The sequence below is a fragment of the Sapajus apella genome, unplaced genomic scaffold (assembly GCF_009761245.1).
Source record: "Sapajus apella isolate SASKATOON/1434 unplaced genomic scaffold, GSC_monkey_1.0 scaffold134, whole genome shotgun sequence".
Taxonomy (NCBI): domain Eukaryota; kingdom Metazoa; phylum Chordata; class Mammalia; order Primates; family Cebidae; genus Sapajus; species Sapajus apella.
The window spans coordinates 3,607,496-3,628,758 of NW_022437074.1; the positions used below are offsets into that span (position 1 = coordinate 3,607,496).

Here is a 21,263-nt window from a genome sequence, read left to right on the forward strand (position 1 = left end):
TTGAACATGTAAGTAGTCACTAAATATGAAAACAAAGAGCTACAGCAAATAAGCTAAAAGGGAATAAAAAGGAATAATAAAAACATCCTATTAATCCAAAAGAAAGCATTAACAGAAGGGAAAGGAAACAATGAATACATGGCTCAAAGAGAAAACATATAGTAGGATGGTAAGTTTAAACCTAATAATATAAGTAATCTCATTAAATGTAAATGGTCTAAATAACCCTAAATATAATGCAGAGATTGTCAGATAGTACTAAAAACAAACAAAAAACCAGTGATATGCTGTGAATAAGAAACATACTTTAATATTTCAAGTCTAAAGACACAAATGGGCTAAAAGTAAAGGGATGGAACAAGTTATACGCATTCTTATTATTCACAGTAGTTATATTCTATAAAGTTACCATGCACAGTGAATTTGTGAATACTGAACTATTAGTCCTAGGTGAAATCGTGTGTGTGCATGCATGCATGGGCGTGTACACATATCTCAAATTATCATCTTGTTCTAGTCGATTCTGTTTTCTTTGACAAAAGAGAAAATGAGGTTCAGAAGGATTAAGTGGCTGACTGAAGCTTCCCTATTAACAGGTGCCCGAGCTGGGATTAGAATACTGTCCAACTGGCCTCAGAGCCAAAACTTTCTGGACTGTACTGTATTGCCCTCAAGTGGCTCTGTCCTCCTGTCATCTTTGTGTGAGACTGAAACAAAAAGCCAGAATGTCACCTTGTTCAACCTCAGCTGGGAATCTGGGTGTCGGGCAACTCAAATTTTTTGCCATAAAAATAACTGAAAGCACCACAGATAATAATTTTGGGGTTACAAATAATTTTTCACTAGTAGAAGAATTTGCAAATACAGAACCTACCAATAATGAGAATAGATTATACCATGGCAGTATTAATCAAAAGAAAGCTTGAGTGGTTATCTTAATCAGATAGTGCAGAATTTATAACAATTATGTTATTAGAGATAAAAAGGCAATTTCATAACAATAAAGGGGTCAGTTTATTAAGAGGACATAACAATTTTAAATATTTACACACCAAGTAACAACTTCAAAATACATAGGCAATTATGGATAAAGTTGCAAGGAGAAATAAATCTACAATTATGGTCAGATATTTTCATATGTCTCTCAATAATTGATAAAACAGTTAGACATAAAATTAGTAAAAATGCAAAGCAGTATAATCAACTGACTTAGTTGACGTTTGTGGAACATTCCACCCAGCAACAGCAAAATGCACCTTCTTTTCAAGTGGACACCGAACATTTACTGAGATAGATCATATACTGTGCCACAGTATTTTTAAGGTTCAGCACATTGGAAGGGATTCAAGTCATGCAAACTACATTCCCTGACCACAGTGGCATTGAATTAGAAATCAATAATACAAATAATAAAATATTTAATATCCTCAAATATTATATACTTCAAAATACCCATATATTAAAGAACAAATCAAAAGGGATATTATAAAGCATTTTGAGCTGAATGAAATGAAAAAGAACAGTGAACTTGAGAGGGCTACCATTGATTTCAAGACTTCTTATGAAACTATAATAATTAAGTCTACATAATACTATTATAAAGATAGATTGATCAATGGACATTTTTTCTTAAAACAGAAAATTGTCCATTATATTTGGTGACATGTGGAATCATAATTGATCTTGTCTAGATAATATTTGATGCAGTGATTGAGTAGAAAGCTATATTTCAGTAGACTGAGAAGTGAATAAAGGACTCTTGGATAGTATGGAAGAGCAAGTTCATATGGAAATTCCCTGTTCTGTTCTAAACACAGTGAAGTTTGTTTTTAATATTCAAAAAGTAAACTCTGTGGGTCTAAACAACATTGAACAAACAACAGCCAAGTGCTGAAGCACTGGCTTACTGGCTCTAGGATAAAAAGCAGGCTGTGTTAGTTGACTTTCAACTCCTGCAGGAGAATATGGACAAGAAGCCCCTGTGAGAATCAGGGAACCAGAGCTAGGCGTGCCAGTTATAACAGCTCTATCCTTTTTCAGGGGATGGGCAATACTAAGCCTCCGCCTAGGATATGAGAAAGAGAAAAGAGAGCCCCAACCCTGGTCACAGTGCTGAGGATGGTTCTGGCCTGAGGACTAGGACTAGCTCAGCACCCTCCCTGCAGGACTAGGACTCCAAACAGCCCATTATACCTACTTCTGGGGGAGGGTCCCAGAGGCCAAGCAGCACTAACAACAGAACTGCCAGACCCAGAGGAGTAGACAAAGAGCCACAAGCTCAAGGTGAGCTGGCACACTAAGGTTTCAAAGCACAGGAGGGAAATTCATACATAAGTTAGCCAATAAGCCCAAGAGATGGGAGGGAAATTAGGGAGAAATCTGAAAGCATCTTTGAAATCACTGTGTTTAAGATCTAAGAGGGAAAGAAGAAATAATATACATAAAAAATAAAAACAGGAAGCTTTAAAAAATAGGTGGATGGCTATGAATCAGAAACAACTGGATATGAAAAAGAACCAATTAGAAATTTTGGAGAGGAAAAATATGTATTTAAATATAAAACCTCTGTAGGTACTATAAACTCTAGACTAGACACAGTTGAAGATGGAATCAGTGAAAATGGAAAGCCATACAAAGGAATTTATCCAGAATACAGAGCACAGATGAAAAATATGAAAGAGATCTATAAACATGACAGATCAAGATAGATTGAGGTGCTCCAAACTACTTTTAACAGGATTTTTTTTATAACTAGAAAATAAAAGGGTGGGACAGAGAAACGATTCAAAGGAATAGTCACTGAGAATTCTCCAAAATTGAAGAGGGGCTCATGTCCTCACACAGAAAACACAGAGAGTGCTGAGTAGGAAAAATAACCAAAAATCCAAGCTTAAAGATGCTGAACTTAAACTTCAAGCATCAAAGGACAAGGAAAATAGTATAAAAGCTGTCAGAGGGTAAATTTAGTTAACATAGAAATGAATAAAAGTATAAGAAAGAGCCAGTGTAGACACTATTTCAAAAATACTAGGTGTAAAGAAAAATGGGAAAAGGAAGTATTAGCTAAAAGGGGACAAGTTATAAAGGAAGGAAGATTATTTATTAAATGGGAGAGACAACTGGTTAATAAATTATGGAGGAAAACTAATAAAGGGATTAAATATAGGAGAGAAGGGATGAGCCAGAGAAGGTATCTAGGATGAGGGTGAAGGTGTTGACTTGGTGGGACCCAGAGTCCTTGTGACCAGAGGGGTGGGGTGTGGGGAAGTGGAGAGGGAGGTTGGCCTGGGGTTGTGGGTGTTCCATTTCATTCCTGAAGTGGGAAGAGATACCCCTGAAAATAAGGAAAGGACAAAGTTGATGATGCAGTAGGTCATTTATTCATTCCCGCATTGTTTATAAAGTACCTACAGGTACTAGGGACATAGAGTGAACTGAGTGAGGACTCACAGTCCTTGGGGGCTGCAGCAGGGCTGAAATACACCAAAGATTTAAAGAGGAGAGGAAAGAGGAAAGCAGGGACCAGACCGTGGGGTGGTGCTTTCCCAAGCATCCTTATTCTGTCAGCTTGACTTCAAAGGTGTGGGCTGCTTTGGCATCACTAACGAGTAGTCCTACTGAGCTTGGGATTGGGGCACCCGGGGTGGGTGAAACCAAGGGTAGATCCCACCAGAGACGAGCACACTCTTCACCAGCCATTGTCATGACTTGAACTGTTTCTCATGCTGCAGTTTTTCTTCTCCAGTGGTTCCATTTGGTGAAATCAGGAGTGACGTGACTGAGATTCCCTTTTCTCAGAGACTCACTCTTTTATTCAAGAAATGTGCAGAGCACCTTCTACATGCCAGGCACCATTGTGGGGGTTATCATGAATTAAGCAGCCATGTCCCCACTTCATGGAGCTCCATTGCAGTGGGGACAGGCAATGAACAATTGGCCTCCAGTGAACATGTAAATTACACGACTGTGATGAGCTAACGTCTTGGGGGCAAAGGAAAACTGGAACTGGAGCAGGAGCAGAAGCAAGGGGGCCTAAGGCTGCAGGGGCAGGCAGCACCGTGAAAGCAGCAGGCAGGTCTCTAGGAGGTGGTATCTGAGCCTTCCAGTCATGCAAGGGTCCTGCCTTGCAGCTCTGAGGGAGGCGAGGGCTGTGGGCAGGGGCACTGGCACTGTGCCTCTGAGGTGGCCAGAGCCAGTCCTGTACTGATGGAGGCAGACGGAGTGGCCAGGAGGGCAGCGTGGCTGAGGGGAGAGTATTAGGAGGTGAGGTCTGAGCTTTCTGGAACACACTCTCTTCTTTGGCACCTGGATGAGGCACAGGAAGGCGGCCAGGAGGTAGAGGCCAGGCGCTCACAGCCCAAGGGCACAGACCCTGGTGTAGTCCCCGAGGCTGAGGGCCATGCACTTCCCTGGTGGGCCTTCATCTGCTTCCAGGGACTCTGGGCTGAGGGAAGGAGAGTCAGACAGCTGAGGGGAGAGATGAATAAATCGCGAGGAGCAGCCTCTGAGTCAGGGTTTCCAGGGTGATTAAATGACCCAAGGCCCCTGGATCTGGGTGATTGCCTGACCTGCTCTCCTTTTAAACGTGGAGCTGTGTTGGTGAGGATCAAATGTTTCAGATTTCCAACCCAGCCGAAGACCTGAAAAGAAAGAAAGAAAGAAAAACACGTAAATCAGCCTTTCTGTATTTCACCTCATAGTAACAGCAGGCCTCCTGAATCCCAAAGAATCCAGGATCACATAATTAGATCTTGCCAGCGCTTCACACACGGCTGTGTCAGAGGAAGGCCCGACTCCCAGATGGAGAGCTTTGTATGTCTCACAGCGTTACTTCCCGTGGCCTCCAAATGCTGTTAGGATTAACGAGTACATAGTTGAGGGCTGAGAAGATTGTTTTTATTGCGTGTATTTTCTTTCATGCTCTGAAGCCATGAATGCCACAAAGTCTGCTGGTAGAAAATGATTACAGTGTGACATAATTTTTCTCTGCCTTAAGAATGCACAGCAGCTGGATGTGAGCTGCTTGGTGCTGCCTGGTCCACTTGGTATAAAGCCGTGTCTGATGCTCAGCCTGGGTCTCTAGTTTGGCCAGAATAGCCCAGGACACAAGTCACCATTCCCCTGGGGATGTTCATTCTCTCCCAGCGTTTGTTTCATCATATGTATTAAGGAGATGATGCCTTGAAATTACTAACAAGCATAGTAGCCAGATTACTTTTAATGTGGTCCTGTGTTTAGAGGGAACTGTATCTTTTCAGACGGGAGATTTTTACAAATGTTACAACTTTCAGTCTCTAACATCTTTAAGAAGTTTTTGCAGGCAGCAAGGTGGCGAATCCACAGTTGTAAGCCTCCAGTTTTATAAACCTGGAAGCCTGGTGCTTCGACCTGCAGGCACAGCAGCAAATGCAGGCAGATGGCAGCAGGGTGGTGGGCAGCTTCTCCTCCAGTCTGCTACTGGGAGAAATGTCTGCTGCTTTCTTCCTGCAATTGTCCCCAGCCAAGGCAGCTCTCACATGCTCAGCCCTCACTCAGCAAGGTTGTATGCCCGGTGTGGAAACCAAGGACCAGCCAGGCCAGTTCAGGGGTCAAGAATAAGTAGAGTCAAGCTTGATCAGCTTGCATGCAGTGGTGCTTAATAATTCAGGGGACATCTTGAGGCTTCACTGAGATGCTTTCACAGGCTTTACTTTTATGAGCATTTTAAACAATATTTCAAAACCATATTTTCAAACATTTTGTGAGTGCTTCAGCTTATCACAGCAGAGAAAATTAGAGCAGGAGTCCCCAACCCCCAGGCCACAGATCAATTCCACACTGTGCCCTGTTAGGAACTGGGCTGCACAGCAGGTCGTGAGTGGTGAGTGAGCAAGGAAAACTTCATCTGTATTTACAGCTGCTCCTCAATGCTTGTGTTACTGCCTGAGCTCCACCACCTGTCAGATTAGCACGACATTAGATCCTCATAGGAGCACAAACCCTTCTGTACATTTGAGGGATCTAAGTTGCATGCTCCTTATGAGAATCTAATGCCTGATGATCTGACACTGTCTCCCATCACCTCTAGACGGGACTGTCTAGTTGCAGGAAAACAAGCTCGGGGCTCCCACTGATTCTATATTATGGTGAGTTGTATACTTATTCACTGTATATTACAATGTAGTAATAATAGAAATAAAGTACACAATAAATGTAATGCACTTGAATCATTCCGAAACCATGCCCCTGCCCCAGTCTGTGGAAAAACTCTTCCTTGAAGCCAATCCTTGGCATCAGAATGGTTGAGACCACTGCTTGGGTGTAGGGCCCTCGATCCCCTGTGCTTTGGAAGTTAAGAATTCATTTTCAGGGTTTCTTGGCCTGTTTCTCCGTCTGTGAAGCGGCCAGGTCTAGAGAAACTTCAGAGAGAGGCTGTGAGTACTGGAGGAAGAAGCCTGAGATGAGTGTGCACTGCAGCGGCCTGGCAGGCCTGGCAGGCTACAAACTAACCTTTCAACCCGCTCTCTCTCCAACCCCGCCTCCAGCTGCCCACTCTGCAGCCCAGGCTCAGGACCGGCCAACCGCCACCGTGTCACCCCTGCGCACTCAGAACTCTCCATCCCGCCTGCCTGCCACCAGCCTCAGGCCCCACTCAGTGGTGTCCCCGCAACACAGCCACCAGTCCCCAGTGCAGATGTGTCCACGGCCGGCCATCCCCCTCATGTCAGCAGCATCAGCCATCACACCTCCCAACGTCAGCGCCGCCAACCTCAACGGGGAGGCTGGAGGGGGGCCCATCGGTGGTCTGTCCACATCTAGCCCCACCAACATGGGATGCAAACTAGACGAGAAGAAAAGTGAAAAGGTAAGAGGCCCTCCCGGGACGAGCCCAGGGCTCAAGGCCAGCTGCTTGCTGTAGCTCTTTGGCACTAGATGGCAGTGGCATTTTGTGCAATTGAAGCTTGAATGTTGGCACCAAGTACCTGCCCCTAGATGAACCAGGCACGTGACAGAGGGAGCTGAACCACCAGAGCAGCTGGTTGGAGAAAAATCAGGCAGGCCTCAGGTGCTGGCTGGGCCAGTGCAAGTCCAGCTACAGTTCTCATGCAAATCAGAAAAGGTGTCCCCTCCTGAAAATGCCTTAGTTCCATCTGTTGTAAAATCATTGTAATATTTGTTAGACTGAGATATTTATTGTCACGTGCTGGGATAGTGTAATAATAAATATACAAATCTACATGTGCAGTGTGAACAGCACCTACTCCCTTCAATATGTCATCCTTGTGCAGTCCACATCCTGTTAAACCATATGGGACAGGCCTATTTCCTGAGGAGCAATGAGAAAGAACAGGAGAATGCTGACCTGAGAGCTGGTATGCATAGCATTTTTAGCTATTATTTTAGTCATGAAGGGCTGATTTCATAAAGGGCAATCTCAGTTGAACAAACTTGCTCCACTTGCCACCCAGCTAGATATTAGATTAACCAGGATGGGAAGCCAGACTTCTAAATCAGTGCTGTCCAGCAGAAACATAATGCAAGCCACAAATCTAATTTTAAATTTTCTAGTAGCTACATTTTTAAAAGGTAAAATTGATTTTAAAATAAATTTAAAAGGTGAAATTCATTTTGATAGCCTATTCTATTAAGCCCAATATCCGGCATATTATTGTTTCAACATGTAATCTGTATTTTAAAATAGTTGATGAGATATTTTACTATTTTTTAGTACATGAAGTTTTTGGAAGCCCATATGAAATCCAGTAAGCAATTCTCCAGGGCTCAGGGCCCACGTACTGCCTGAGGCTGTATCCCTAGGGTGTTGGACTGCGTCCTGGGCTAGGAGCCACTCTGAATTGGCTTTGCTGCCTGAACAGGTTAGGGATTATTCTCTCTTGGCCTGACTGATTCTGTGAATCTTTTGACATCTTTCCATGTGAAATCAGTCTTTGGATCGGGACTTCTTAGCCAGGCCTTAGATGGGCACGCTGGGCACTAGATGGTGTGTTTTAGGTAGGGACAGCCTCTCCCTCTTTCTCGAGGACATTGTCAAACCCAGCGCTGACTCGGCAGGCTCTCTGCCCATCACCCTGGAGGCAGATCCTGCTCCTCCCTCCTCAACAAGAGCTGGGAATGCTGCAGACATGAGCCTTGCCAGATTCTGCAGGGCCTCAGCACCTCCTGTGTGATTCAGTCCAGAGTGATGGTTGTCCCCATGCTGACTGGTGTGGCAGAGGTGCTCTCAGCCTGCAAAGCTCAGATCTGCTCCAGCCTAACAGGGCACCTGGCATGAAGGGCAGTGGGTGCTTTGTATTTTGCGTCTATCTGTTTGAAGATCAGTTCAGTCTTGAATCTGTTGCTTTCCACCAGCACTGGTTAGGAGATGTGGCTAGGTCTCATCAGGAGGGCGAGGTGGGATTCACGGTCTTACCCTCTCACTTAAACATCCTTCCTTCTTCCGAGCTGCTCAGGAAAAACCAGTGGGCACACTTGGAAAGAAGGGACCATAATAGTTCCTTAAGCATTTCTAGTTATTTGCCCAAGAATTCTCTATATCTAGCTTGTGAAGCAGATGCGACTGGCTTCGATATGACCATTACTGAGTGGGTTTCTGTGACACTGAGTCCTGTAGGAATCTACATGGAGGACAATGCTGTTCCCCATCATCAGCCACCTAAGTGTGGAGCTAATGAACACCAGCTGGATCTGCTCCCACCCTGCTTGTTAGACATTTTGCAAATATTTTGCTTTCACTTAAGGTTTATGCCCTCTAACAGTTGTGCTATATCAGCAAAGAACACTTGAGTCCAGAGGACATCCCACCATCTGTCTTGATGAAAGGCATCATGCAGGGACACCCCGCCTCAGTGGAAAGCTGTGCATACAGTGGCTCAGCCTCCTCCTCCCCTGACAGCTCCCGAGTCTCCATGGGCAGTGGAAGTGCACAGGCCACGCTTGGGGCTGGGCACATGCTGTGGACGCACAGGGAGCAGTCCACTCTGTGCTCCAGGTAGGAGGGGAAGTGGTCTTTGTGAAGCCATGTGAGCTTGTGTCCAGAGGTTCAGCAAACCCCAGCAGTGAAGCACGTCACCCTCCCACACATTGTGTGTGCTTTTCATTCCCACCTCTCATAACCAACAAGACAGCACTGGTCTACAAAACCACCTGTGAACATTTTTCCCGTCTGTGTTCCCATTGAATTTCTCCTAATTTGCATCAAGACCCAAAACATCTACAGCTGCCATTTGTAACAAAAGAGCAGAGATGATGGTCATTTCAGTCCGATGCTCAGAAGCAAGTGAGCCTGTGTGACCCGCACCAGGCAGGCTGGGCTGGGCTAGGGGGCCGGGGTGAGCACACTCCTTGGAGGCCACTTCCTATGCCCCACCCCACCATGACTACACTGAACAAGCTTCCCAACTTTGAGCAACTTGGTCATAGATGTGCACATGTCTAATGTTATGGCAAATGTTTTTTTTTAAGCATTTGGCAGTGTTCTCAAGTCTGTTTCTGTTATATTTTCTTTGGGAAAAGACAATGAGCTCCTGGCTCCCACGTCCACCGAGACACACACCTAAGTGCAGTGCAGTTTCCTAGCGCTAATTTTCACCTGGGCCCTTTCTTCCATGTACCAGAGAGAAGTCGGGGTTGATGCAGCTCCTGGGTGCTATAGAGTAGGAAGTAATTTTTTCCTAGGAACATGGGAGTTTTATGAGCCATATCCGTGGGTGTGGAGAAGGAAGAGGCCCCAAAACCAGCTTTATGTTGTATGGTGTCAGTGGCTATGGTCAAGTTCTCAAGAAGCTGGTTCCCTGGAGAGTGGTCCCAGGAGGCTGGTCCCTGTGAGGCTGGTCTCTGGGAGGCTGGTACCTAGGAGGCTGGTCCCCTGCAGGCTGGTGCTCTGCTACTATATCCAGGAGGATTACGCCTTTGAGCTCTGCTCCCTACATGGCCCAGTGAGGTGTGAAGGCCTCCAGGAATAATGCAAGTGCAGACAGAGTGGCAGTTCTTTCCACAGACCGAGTCCTGAGCCAGGGCTCCTCTCTGTGCCCAGGCATCTGCCAGCCTATGCAGGAACCTCTCCAGCCTACTCACCCAGGTCTCTTCCTGCCCGCCTGCCTGATCATATTGCTCCCTGCAGGGCCTGCCCTGTGGCCAGGCCCCCAGCACCCACAAATTACACAGTAGAACTCAAATCTGCTTTTAAAAGGTGGTCTGCAGGATTTAAGTTATTCTTTTGCACTTAAAAATGAATTTTGTGCTTTCAACAATCATAGAACACTTTCTATTATGTCTATCCATGACAGATTTCTCGTTTTGAAAATGTATGAGCACATCAGCACCAGGTGGTATGAACCTTCAGGATACCTAAGTCCAGGGGAGAGTTATCCGGAAGAGAAGGGTGTCAATGCCTGCCAATGGGCTGTGTGCAGTCGGCATCCCTGACTACCTGGTTGACTGTCACTCACTCGCTTACTTGTGTCCAAAACCGTGACTCATCTGTGTATTGCAAGGAGTGTGAGGATGTACCTGGCAGAGCGCAGCCACATGGTTCATAGTGATAGAAGGGTTAACCCTGGCCTGGAGGAGCCAGAGTGTAGTACAGGTAAATAAGTGATTCATGGTAGGAGAGAGTAGGTGACAGACCTGCATGTGGGAACAGAGGGTCACCAAGAAAGGGGCCTGGTCAGCCTAGGTCAGGGGAGGCTTCTGGGGCACAGGTGGGAGATCCTCGGCTGAGGGCCAGCCTGAGCAGAGGCCAGAGGACGTGGCCCAAAGGTTAGGGCCAGGGATGAGAGAGGTAGCAGGTGGCCCTGGGAGGGCCTTGTTGCCAGCCGCTCAGCACTGAGAAATCTACTGGGCACTGGGCAGGAGGGTGCCATGGAAGTCCTGAGCACGGGACATGAGTGGTGCTCCTTGCTTCATCTGGGTTCTGAGCCCCTTGCTGTCCCTGGGCAGTTGACCAAGTTCACACTGTGAGAGTGCTCCTGCCGCTGCCTGACTTCTCTGGAGCCCTCTCCTGGGTGCTGAGGTTCCCCAAGGCTCTACGGCAGCATTTTTCAAATGGTCAGTCCAGTGGATTGGGACCCGCATTTTTATTTAGATTGGATGGGATAAACAGAATGAAACAGAGTAGGTGAGAACTTCATGCTGAGCACACAGTAGTGACGGTATACTGGGGGAGTTTCTGTGTTGTTGTGTGGGGGGTCCTGACATAAAACTTAATTCCAAAACATCTCAAAGCCTTGGGTTGACAGCCCCTGCTCAAAGAAGGCACCTGGTGATGTTTGTAGACTAAAGAGAATTGGAAAAACTGCTAACCAGTAAGTTTTCACTCCCACGACTTATGGGAAATTCTTTATAGGTCAGAAAAAAAAAGTTAACTTTCTCTTTATGTGTCTGGTAGTTTTAGTTTCAGTGAGTAATAGAATATTGAAACTTGAAAGGGCCTTGAAAGATGTTTTATATTAAAACTCTCCATTTTCCATGATGTTCCTGAGGCTCAGAGACCTTGAGAGGCTTGCCTGGGGCCACACAGCATCGGCAGTGGAGCTGGCACAGGAATGCTGGCCTCCTGCCTCCTGTGTCAGGTCCAAGTGCTGACTGTGGTGACCTCCCCAGTCCCTGGGAGGCCATGGCCTGTCCAAGAGTCCCACCGTGAGATGTCCAGGGGAGCGGCTGCCAGGAGACCATAAGGTTGGCCTTGGGCGGAGACGGTGTCTGCCTTCTGGATCCACATTGGACTCAACCACAGCTGGAACCCGTGTGACAGTAAATCACTTACCAAGTCCATGTGGATGGCATGACCTACATAATCAAGACTCTGCAAACCCAATTTGGTCTGCAAGGAACAGAGGACCTGACAGAGTAACCCATAATGACAACAGTAAGGCCTGGCCTTCAGCATGGAGGCTGTGGGACACATGTATGCACCCACCCATTACATATATGTATATCTCATACATATGGCACGTACACTTATGATATTATATAGGATTATGATTATATTTTTAATGAAAAACCAGGAACATCCAATCTGAAGAAATCTTGAGGATAAAGCTCTTTTGAGTAGCCAGGCAGCTCTCGCTAAAGTGGAGAATTGCTGGCTTATAAATGTGTTTCCTGTCAAGTGGAGGCTCCCTGCCATAGGCAGACCTGTACTCATCTATCCCACTTCTGCTGACAGGCAGCCTGGGAAGCCAGCCTCTGCCAGCCCTCATCCCAGCTTCTCCAGGGTTACCAGCGCCGTTCACTTCCAAAGTGACAGCTACATTGCTGGCACAGGCTGGCCACGTGCTCCCACCAGCCAGGGTCGGGAGGGGCCTGCTGCCACCTGCAGACACTGGCATCAGAGGTAGAAGGAACTGGATGTGACCTCACCCAGAACTGAACTCACCCACGTGGGAGCCACCATGCAGGCCTTAGAGGAGACCTGCCCACCAGCCTGCTCACGGAGTCCCTCAACCCATGCTCTTTCTTCAGGTGCAGCCACAGCCTGAAGCACCCCTGGGCTCCCAGGCCCATGAGGGGTCTTGGGAACTTCAAGCCTGCCCTACAGCAAAGTCACTGAGGAGTGTGACTGTCCACCATGGGCCATGGAAACCACCTCCACCCTGGCCACTCGTGCCTGGCAGCTCTGCTGGCCAGTGGCACTGGCATTGGCTGGGCAGAAGGGCTTGCAGAGTCAGCCCCATGTGGCTGAGAGTACCAGCTACTCATGGCCTCTACCTGATCCCCCACTGTCAGGCTGCCTTCCGAGGGATAAGGGGAGCCAGTGGGGCTGAAAACGAACCCATCCTGAAAGCATGAATCCCAGCTGCCAAACGACAACATTCTGAAGTTTTCCAGGCAGCCTCTTTTGGAAGGTGTATGTGGCTGGAACATCACTTCCCTGATGACAGGGGTGGCAACCTGTTTCTTTAAGTTAGGAATGTCCCATCAGAGCACAGGCCCTGTGTAGGGCAGGGAAGTGGCCCAGCCTGGTCTGAGCAAAGGTCAGTGGTGGCCTGGAGGCTTCTCTTGTTATCTGCACCCTCCCAGGACAGCAAGTGAAGCAGGCTGCCCCCAGTTCTCCTGTGGAAACTCCGTGGCCTCTACATTGGGATGAAACTCTGGATGTCAGCATGGTTGTGAGCGCCGGTAACCTTTCAGGGTACAGTGTGGACATGAAGTCTAGAGAGGCAAGGTGACCTGCCACAGGCCACACAAGTACAACACTGGGAATGCGACCAGGCTCCGTGATACCCACAAGTGCTCACTCACTGTTCTCTGCTACTACTGGTCAGCTTCTCCTCTACGGAGAAGAACTGAACCTTCAGGAAGTGGCAGGGACAAGGGAAGGAGCAGGAGCCACAGTCAGTGGCTTGACTGTGAGTAAGCTTGAATTTGGAGAAGGAAGGCACAGTGGATTAATCAGCATGGAGGCTGGACCTGGGGTCGGCTGCCTAGTGTGAATCAGGCCTCCTGTTTACCAACTGTGTGACTTCAGGAAAGCTCCTCCACCTTCCTCAGTTTCTACATCTCTGAAATGAGGATGATAACACCTACCACCCTGTGTTGTTGGGAGGAGTACATTTATTTAGTTTGATGAAAGCATACCATAGTACTTAGGACAAAAATATTAGAAATGATTATTAAGAATTTGATAGTTAATTGAAGTCTGGATCCCAAAAGAACTTTATGATCAGACAGATGTAAAACTTACATCCCTGAAGCTTTTGTGAAAGATCAAATGGGGTGTTAAATTTTGTAATTTAAAAAAATTATATATAATATATGGATGTATATGCTTATCCATCACCAAATTGAGAGATGCAGGCTACTCAGAAGGGAGCCCTAATTGGATGGTGCAAGCTATGTGTGAAATGGTATTTATTCATCTCCTCAACCCCTGGAGATTCCATTTCCTGATTTACTTATCCTATGTCCACCAACAAACACAAACAGAAACAGATGTTTAAGATTTCAGTTTTATAACTTACCTATAGCCTGAACAATGAAGGGAACTCAAGAAAACTATTATTCAGAAGTAGGGTTTCAACTGCAAAGCATTAAAACCAAAATCCATTTTAAAAATAATAATACACTTTAGAAAAGGAAAAGGATTTGTGAGTCATGTGTAATAATTGTGGGGGTTCTGCCACCCTCCCCAAATGGCACTGACTAATAACACATAACTAATCAGGATTACTGTGGATCCTACACTCTAGAGCAACATGAGCCGGGCAAGCAAGCAGTGCCTGTGACAGTGTGGCTGGGGCGGGCGATGCACACACTGCATGGCCAGGAGCCTCTGGCGCAACTCGATTTCTCACGTCAAGTCTAGATTCTGTTCTGCAAAATTCTGCCGCTGTGACTGCCTTCTTTTTCAACAGATATATTCTCACGCTGCTTTCAAAGACATGGGATTTTTTTTCCAGTTGTCTATGCCCAGAAAAACTCAGTGATGGCATCAGTTCAAAAGAAAAGCAAGCACACACCCCATAAACTACATCAGAAGGTAATGCCCACACGTTGGACCCAGCTGTCTGTCCCTCCCAGAAGGCAACAAAGTCAGCATGGCGTGGCATCTCTGAACATTCCACAGCACTTGCCAGTGCTTTCCATTTTGGTCCCACAACTGAGGGCAATGCCAAGAGAGAACAGAGAGTGCTGGGTCGGTATTCTGTTTGTCGTGGTTTTATTTATTTTTTTTTTTCGGCACTCAGACCATGTGATGGGGGAGCCAGGGAGGGTACTCTGTCACCTCAAGGGATTAAGACAGCTTCATACCATCATCTCCCTCTAGGGGAGGCCACTCCTGGGACAGATTGGTTTTTATTTGCCTGATAAGTTATGTGCTTGCTTAGTAATTCCTTCCAGGCTACATCTTAATAAATTACAGTACACATTTGTATATAGCATAAGAATGAAACTCATTAATCTTTTCAGAGGATTCACACTCTATCTAGATCTCAAATAGAACCAATAGGTCAACTTCATGAAGATGTTATTGCTATAGTATTTCTTTGTAAGACCAGTAGAAATGGCTAGATTTATGGTTTCATCACCTGCCTTCTAACTCTTATTTGTTCTCTCCTTTACTTTAAGGTCACCTTACAACTCCCCTAGACTTTAGTTTGTTTAGTGTTAAAATGGAAATAATGTCTTTTTCTACTCATGGAAATATTGTGAAAATTAATTATTGGTTTGTTTCAGTTAGGAGACTACCGAGAAACAGAACCAGCAGGGGTGGGGGTGGAGGAAGAGAGAGAGAGAATTATTTATTTTAAGGAATTATGTGATCATGGAGGCTGGCAAGTCTGAAATCTGTGGGGCACCCCAGTCAGGAGTTGATGTGCAGTCTTGAGGCAAAAAACCATTGTCCACAGGATGCCTCTGATTGCTCTTAAGGACTTCAGCTGATTGGGCAAGGCCCACCCACATTATCAAGGCATGAGCGTTCAGTAATCTCCTTTACTTAAAGTCAACTGGCAGTAGATGTTAACACATTTGCAAAATGCCTTCAAAACAACATCTAGATTAGTGTTTGCCCAAACAACTGGGTGCCTACCTAGCGACACTAACATAAAACTCACCATCGCCATCCACCCTTTGTCAGCTTGACATCTCCCTAAACTGTAAGTTTCCACATGAAGACAAAAGCGAAGTCGTGCTGCTGCCCAACACGCTGCAACAAGCCTGAGTACACCAGCAGTGCGCACACCCTTCCCAGAAGACGATTCAGAGTCTCTGAGGGATGCTTCCTCTTCTCCTTTATATCCTGAATTTAAATACTATCATATAATAATCACATATATAAAAGTCAGTATAACTTAAAGATACTGCTTCGTTGAGATAAGAAAGAGAATAAAACAAAGATACTGCTTAATATACACATTCACACAGGTATAGTCAAAACAGCATAGGAGGAAATACTTACAACAATTACAATCCTCATTTCTGTTAACTGTTCACATGGTCATGACTGGTATTTATAATTGCTTTGTCTACTATCCAATCTGTATTCCCCTTCCCTTCAGAAAGCGCCTCAGGGGACATGGAATCTTGATGGGATGACCCAAACCTTCACTCCTGAAGGGTCTGGGCCATTTGTAGTCCTGTCTGGATTGGGTGGTTGTAGATTCTCATTGACGTCAGTCACAGGGCATTGTGATTGAGAGCATGCTACGAGACACCCTTAGGGATCTCCTGTATTCCAGACGTGCTCTTGCCCACATCCACTATGGAGTGCAGTCCAGTTTCCTGTGGTGCTCAGGATCCGTCACCCCAGCCAGCACAGTAGCTCCCATCTTTGCCTTTGACTCGGAGGCGCAAGGATCTCAAAGTGGCTGGGTGGCAGTCTTAACTTCCAGCTCAATGGAATCATTGTTGTATTTCCTTATAGCAGCATTCCTCCCCCGGAACAAGGACCCCTAAATTAGTAGAGCATAATGTTGTGAGAACAAGAAGCAAACATTTTGCTAGTGGGTCACTAAGGGTCGTATTGAGTAGTGCCACTCCCGTTTCTGCCCCCTGATTCCTGGGTCCATGAGTCCTGGCGATAGGAGAAATAGCACCATATATTGGATGCTGATTCAGAGCATACCCAGCCCTTTGGAGGGTATTGCCGCAGCCCTGCAAGGGACTGTCACCCAGATGGTGCTGTTACTGAGTCTTTAAAAGTTCATTTGATCATTCTATCAAGCCAGCTGCCAGCACAATGGGGAACATGGTAGAGCCAGTGAGTTCCGTGAGCACAAGTTCATTGCTGCACTTTGTTTGCTATGGAGTGAGCTCCTCAACCACAAACAGCACTGTGTGGAATACTGTGATGGTGGCGAAGGCATTCTGAAGTCTGTGGATATTCACTTTGGCAGAAGCATTGTGTGCAGGGAAGACAAATCCATATCTAGACTGAACGGTGTCTGTTCCAGTAAGGACAAAACACTACTGCCCCATCCTTGATGGAAGTGGTCCAAGGTAGCCACCCTGCCCCTAGGTGGCTGCTGAGCATCCTAGGGAATAACACCATTTTGAGGACTCACTGTTGTTCTTTGCTGCTGGTGGATTGGACACAGTGGTGGCCGTAGCCAGGTTGGCTTTGGTGAGTGGAAATCCATGGTGCTGAGCCCATGCATCACCTCCATCCACAGTGGCCACTCTGTTCATGGGCCCACTGAGCAATGACAGAAATGGCTGAGGAAAGTGGCTCAGTCATTGACTGTACTCCACAGAATCCCATCCATGAAATTACTAAAGTCCTCCTCTGCTGAGGTCACCCTTTTGTGAGCATTTAAGTGGGACACAAATTTCACCACGTTTTCCCATTCAAAGAGGCCTTTTCACATGTGCTTTTCCAATTTCCTTGTCACCAGTTTTCCAATTATGTTTCTTGTAAGTCCCTGACCAACCAGCCAAACCATCAGCCACAGCCTACGAATCATTAAACAATCAGACTTCTAGCCACTTTTCCTTCTAAGCAAAGTGCACAACCAGGGGCACTCCTCGAAGTTCTGCCCACTGAGAGGCTTTCCCTTCACTGCTTTCCCTCAGGGATGTCCCAGAGAGAAGCTGCAGTGCCACAGCTGCCCACTTTCAGGTGGCGCCTCCATATCTTGCAGAACCATCTGTGAACCAGGCTCGAATCTTATCTTCCTGTGTGATCCTTTGGACTGTCCAGGAGGCCACAGGTGCAGGCTGGGAGAGAGAAGGCAGCATAACAGGAGTGGAGACCATGGGCATTTAGGGCACTTTCTCATGTAACTTACTGGTGCCTTCAGGACCTGCTCTAGCCCAGTCACATATCTGTTCTTCCATTTAGTGATGAAATGCTGCTGTGCCTACCTGGCTTTATGTTTGGTGGGTCAGATAACACCAGTTCATGGTGGGCAGCTCTGGTTGTATGGTAATTGGTGGCTCATGGTCAAGCATTTAGTCTCTACCAAGATTTGGTGGCAGACCGAGAGCTATCTCTCAGAAAGAGAGTAGTTGTCCTTGGAAGACAGCAAAGCCTTGCTCCAAAATCCTAAAGACCTGTGCTGTGATTCACCTGCCAAAGGCTCCACATAGCATCCCTGTCTGCCACAGTGGTGCCGCAGGCACCATTGGGTCTGCTGGGGTAGAGCAGCTTGCACAGCAGCCTGGACCTGTTGCAGAGCCTTTTCCTGTTCCGGGTCCCACTGAAAACTATCGATTTTGGGGGTCACTTGGTAAATGGGCTGAATTAGTATACCCATCTGAGGAGGATGTTGTCTCTAAAAATTCAAAGAGGCCCACTGAGCTTTTTTATTCTGGCTGTAGGAGGAGCCAGATGCAACCACTTTTTCTCCACCTTACAAGGGGATGTCTCAGTGTGCCGCTACACCACCGAACTCCTAGAAATTTCACTGAGGTAGAAGTCCTCCAAATTTTAATCTATTTCCCATCCTCCAACATACAGGTGTCTTACCAGCAAATCTAGAGTACTTGCTACTTCTTGCTCACTAAGTCCAGTCAGCACAAGGCCATCAATGTCATGAGCCATTATGACATCTTGAGGAAGGCAAAGGTGATCACCATCCCTGAAAACTATATTGTGACATAGAGTTGGAGAATTGATCTACCCCTGAGGTGTGTTACTGGCCTTGCCTGCTGGAAGCAAACTGCTTTCATCTTTATTGACAAAAAATCACCAGATTAATCACTGCATGCCAGTTACCAAGAGGTAGGATGGATTAATTTGCTTAAACAACGAAACCATATTGATATGGCATCTGCAATTGGAGTCATACCTGGTTAAGCTTATGATAATCCACTGTCATTCTCCATGATCCATCTGTCTGGCACAGGCAGATCACCACCGCTGTATCCTTCCAGTCTTTGATGGCGGCACCAATCTCTGCAGTACCTCCAGGAATGTGGTGCTGCTTTTGTTTTACCATTTTCTGAAATAGAGGCAGGTGAGTGGCTTCCGCTGGCTTTTCTCACGTAACAGCCCTCGTTCCATAGGTCAGGAAACCAATGTGAGGATTCTGCATGTGCTGAGTATGTCTAAGCCAATTACGCGTTTCAGAACTGGAGAAAACTCACAGGATGGGTTCAGGGCCACACTGGAACCCTTGTGAGAAGGACATGAGATAAAACTGCACTGATCACCTGTGCTCCGTAAACCCTTCCCTGACTGGCAGACCATGGTGACGTTTAGCCCTCGTGAACTTAGGATCAGTTCAGATCCAGTGTCCAGCAGTCCCTGAAAAGTCTGATTATTTTCTTTGCCCTAATGTGCAATCACCCCGTGAGGGTAGATCCTTTGGGGAAGGCTGGGAGAAGGATTAACAGTGTAAGTTTTTGGTAAGGCAGTGGGGTCTTTCCTCAAGAAGACCTAAGCTGTAAATTCAAGGGGTTTGGGGTCTGTAAAGTAGCTCAAGTCTGGGAATTGATTGAGGGGTTGCAACTCTGTTATGTGATTCGAGTTACACTTCTGTTCATCAGACCTAGAACTCTTCGGTTTATACAGCTCAAGTAAGAATTTAGTAGACAGCCCATCTATTTCTCTTCTAGGAAAATGATGGACTGCCAGTTACCAGTTGATTACTGCCTTGACTGTGCTGTCTGTTTTGGTAACTTGTCTCATGGTATTACTGCCTGGTCGGCCTTGTCTTTGGTCATTGTGTGCCATCATGTGAGCCCTGCCCTCTTCCTCTGGGGCCTGGTCACTTTCAGGTATTCCATGGCCATAGTTCCCACTGTAAGGTCCAGCCTATGGAGAAGTATGACTCCAGAGCTTTTCAAGAGTGTGAGGACTCCCCCCCCAACATTTGTTTCTCACAATCGTGGTGAAAGGGTGTCCTCTGGACCCTCCTGGGATGGGAGAAAATATTAATTACTTCCAATTTCTGATTATTTTGCAACTTGGTAACAAACAGAGACACTGGAAGCAATGGGGAAGAAGCCATCAGTCCCCAGGCTCACAGAAGAGGAGGTGTTCATGTTTGTTTCTACTGCAGTCGAGCTATCTGAAGCTTTTAACACCTTGGAGAGATCTGGCTGCAAATGTTTGTATTAGGAACATGGAGAAGGATGCCCTGTGACATGGAGAGATGCAAGGGAACTGTCCTTTCTCCCTGTCACAACTCTGATTCCCTGAGCTGGGCTTTCAGGACTCTGACTGCCAGAGGTGGCGTAGACAGGGCAGGGGCAGACATTCAGAGGCTTCTCTTAGGATGAGACAGCTGTACAAAGTGTACCTGGCAAGAGGTCACCAAGGGAGGAGGAAGAGACTCTCTCGGGAGGGTCCCCAATTCACAGAACATAGCTCTGGAAAGGAGAGCAGATGGCATCTGTGCTGGTAGACCCGCCAGCCCCACCCAGCCAGCAGGCCAGGCTGCAGCATTTTTACAGGGGATCATTCAGGTCCTTCTAAAATACCTCCAGGGACAGGAGCTCACCACTTAATGAGGGAGCTTGTTTTATGGCTGGACTGACCTATTATCAAAAGGTTCATCCTCTTGTCAAGTAAAATCTACAGAGTCTACACACAAAGATACACATACATATACAAATACACGCACACACACACACACACATATACACATATACATACATCAACACATACACACAAATAACATTCACAAGCAATAACATTTATGTGCACACATCTACATGAATACACAACATGCATACACATACAAACACGACTACATGTACACATACACATTCTTGTGCATATAAAATGTGTACACATGTAAACATGTATACACATATACAGATGCATACACACATACATGCATGCATAACCTCACATGCATGCACATCCTACAGAGTTGATCCACTTCTGCCAATTCTGCTCCCTCAAAATCGAATTCCTCTTCTAAAAATAGCCCTTCTGATATTGGAAGTCATCTTTCCAAGACTTTTTTTAAAAAGAGATTTTATTTTTAGAGAAAACTTTGGTTCACAGAAAAATTGAGCAGAAAATATAGAAAGTCCTCATATACTCTCTGCTCCCACACATGCACAACCTCAGCTACTATCAGTGGCCTGCACCAAAGTGGTACATGTGTCAGGATTGATGAACCTACCTTGACACATCATTACCCAATGTCCATAGTTTACATTAGGGTTCACTCTTGGTGTAATCCAGTCTATGGGTTTTGACAAATGTATAATGATGTGTGTTCACCATTATAGTATCTTACAGGATAGTTTAACTGCCCTAAAATTCCTCTGTGCTCTGCCTGTTCATCACTTTTTCCCGTCTAACTCCTGGCAACCCCTGACCTTTTTACTGTCTTCATAGATTTACCTTTTCCAGATTGTTATAC

General features: G+C 46.1%; 1 protein-coding gene across 1 annotated transcript in view; it reads left to right on the plus strand.

The window, feature by feature from the left end:
- The window catches only part of SH3RF3 (SH3 domain containing ring finger 3), a 360,308-nt gene that overhangs the window by 300,627 nt on the left and 38,418 nt on the right, over positions 1-21,263 (plus strand). The window contains exon 8 of the mRNA XM_032263040.1: positions 6,525-6,844. Within this exon, the coding sequence (XP_032118931.1) occupies positions 6,525-6,844 (320 nt within the window). The remainder of the gene's footprint in view (positions 1-6,524; positions 6,845-21,263) is intronic.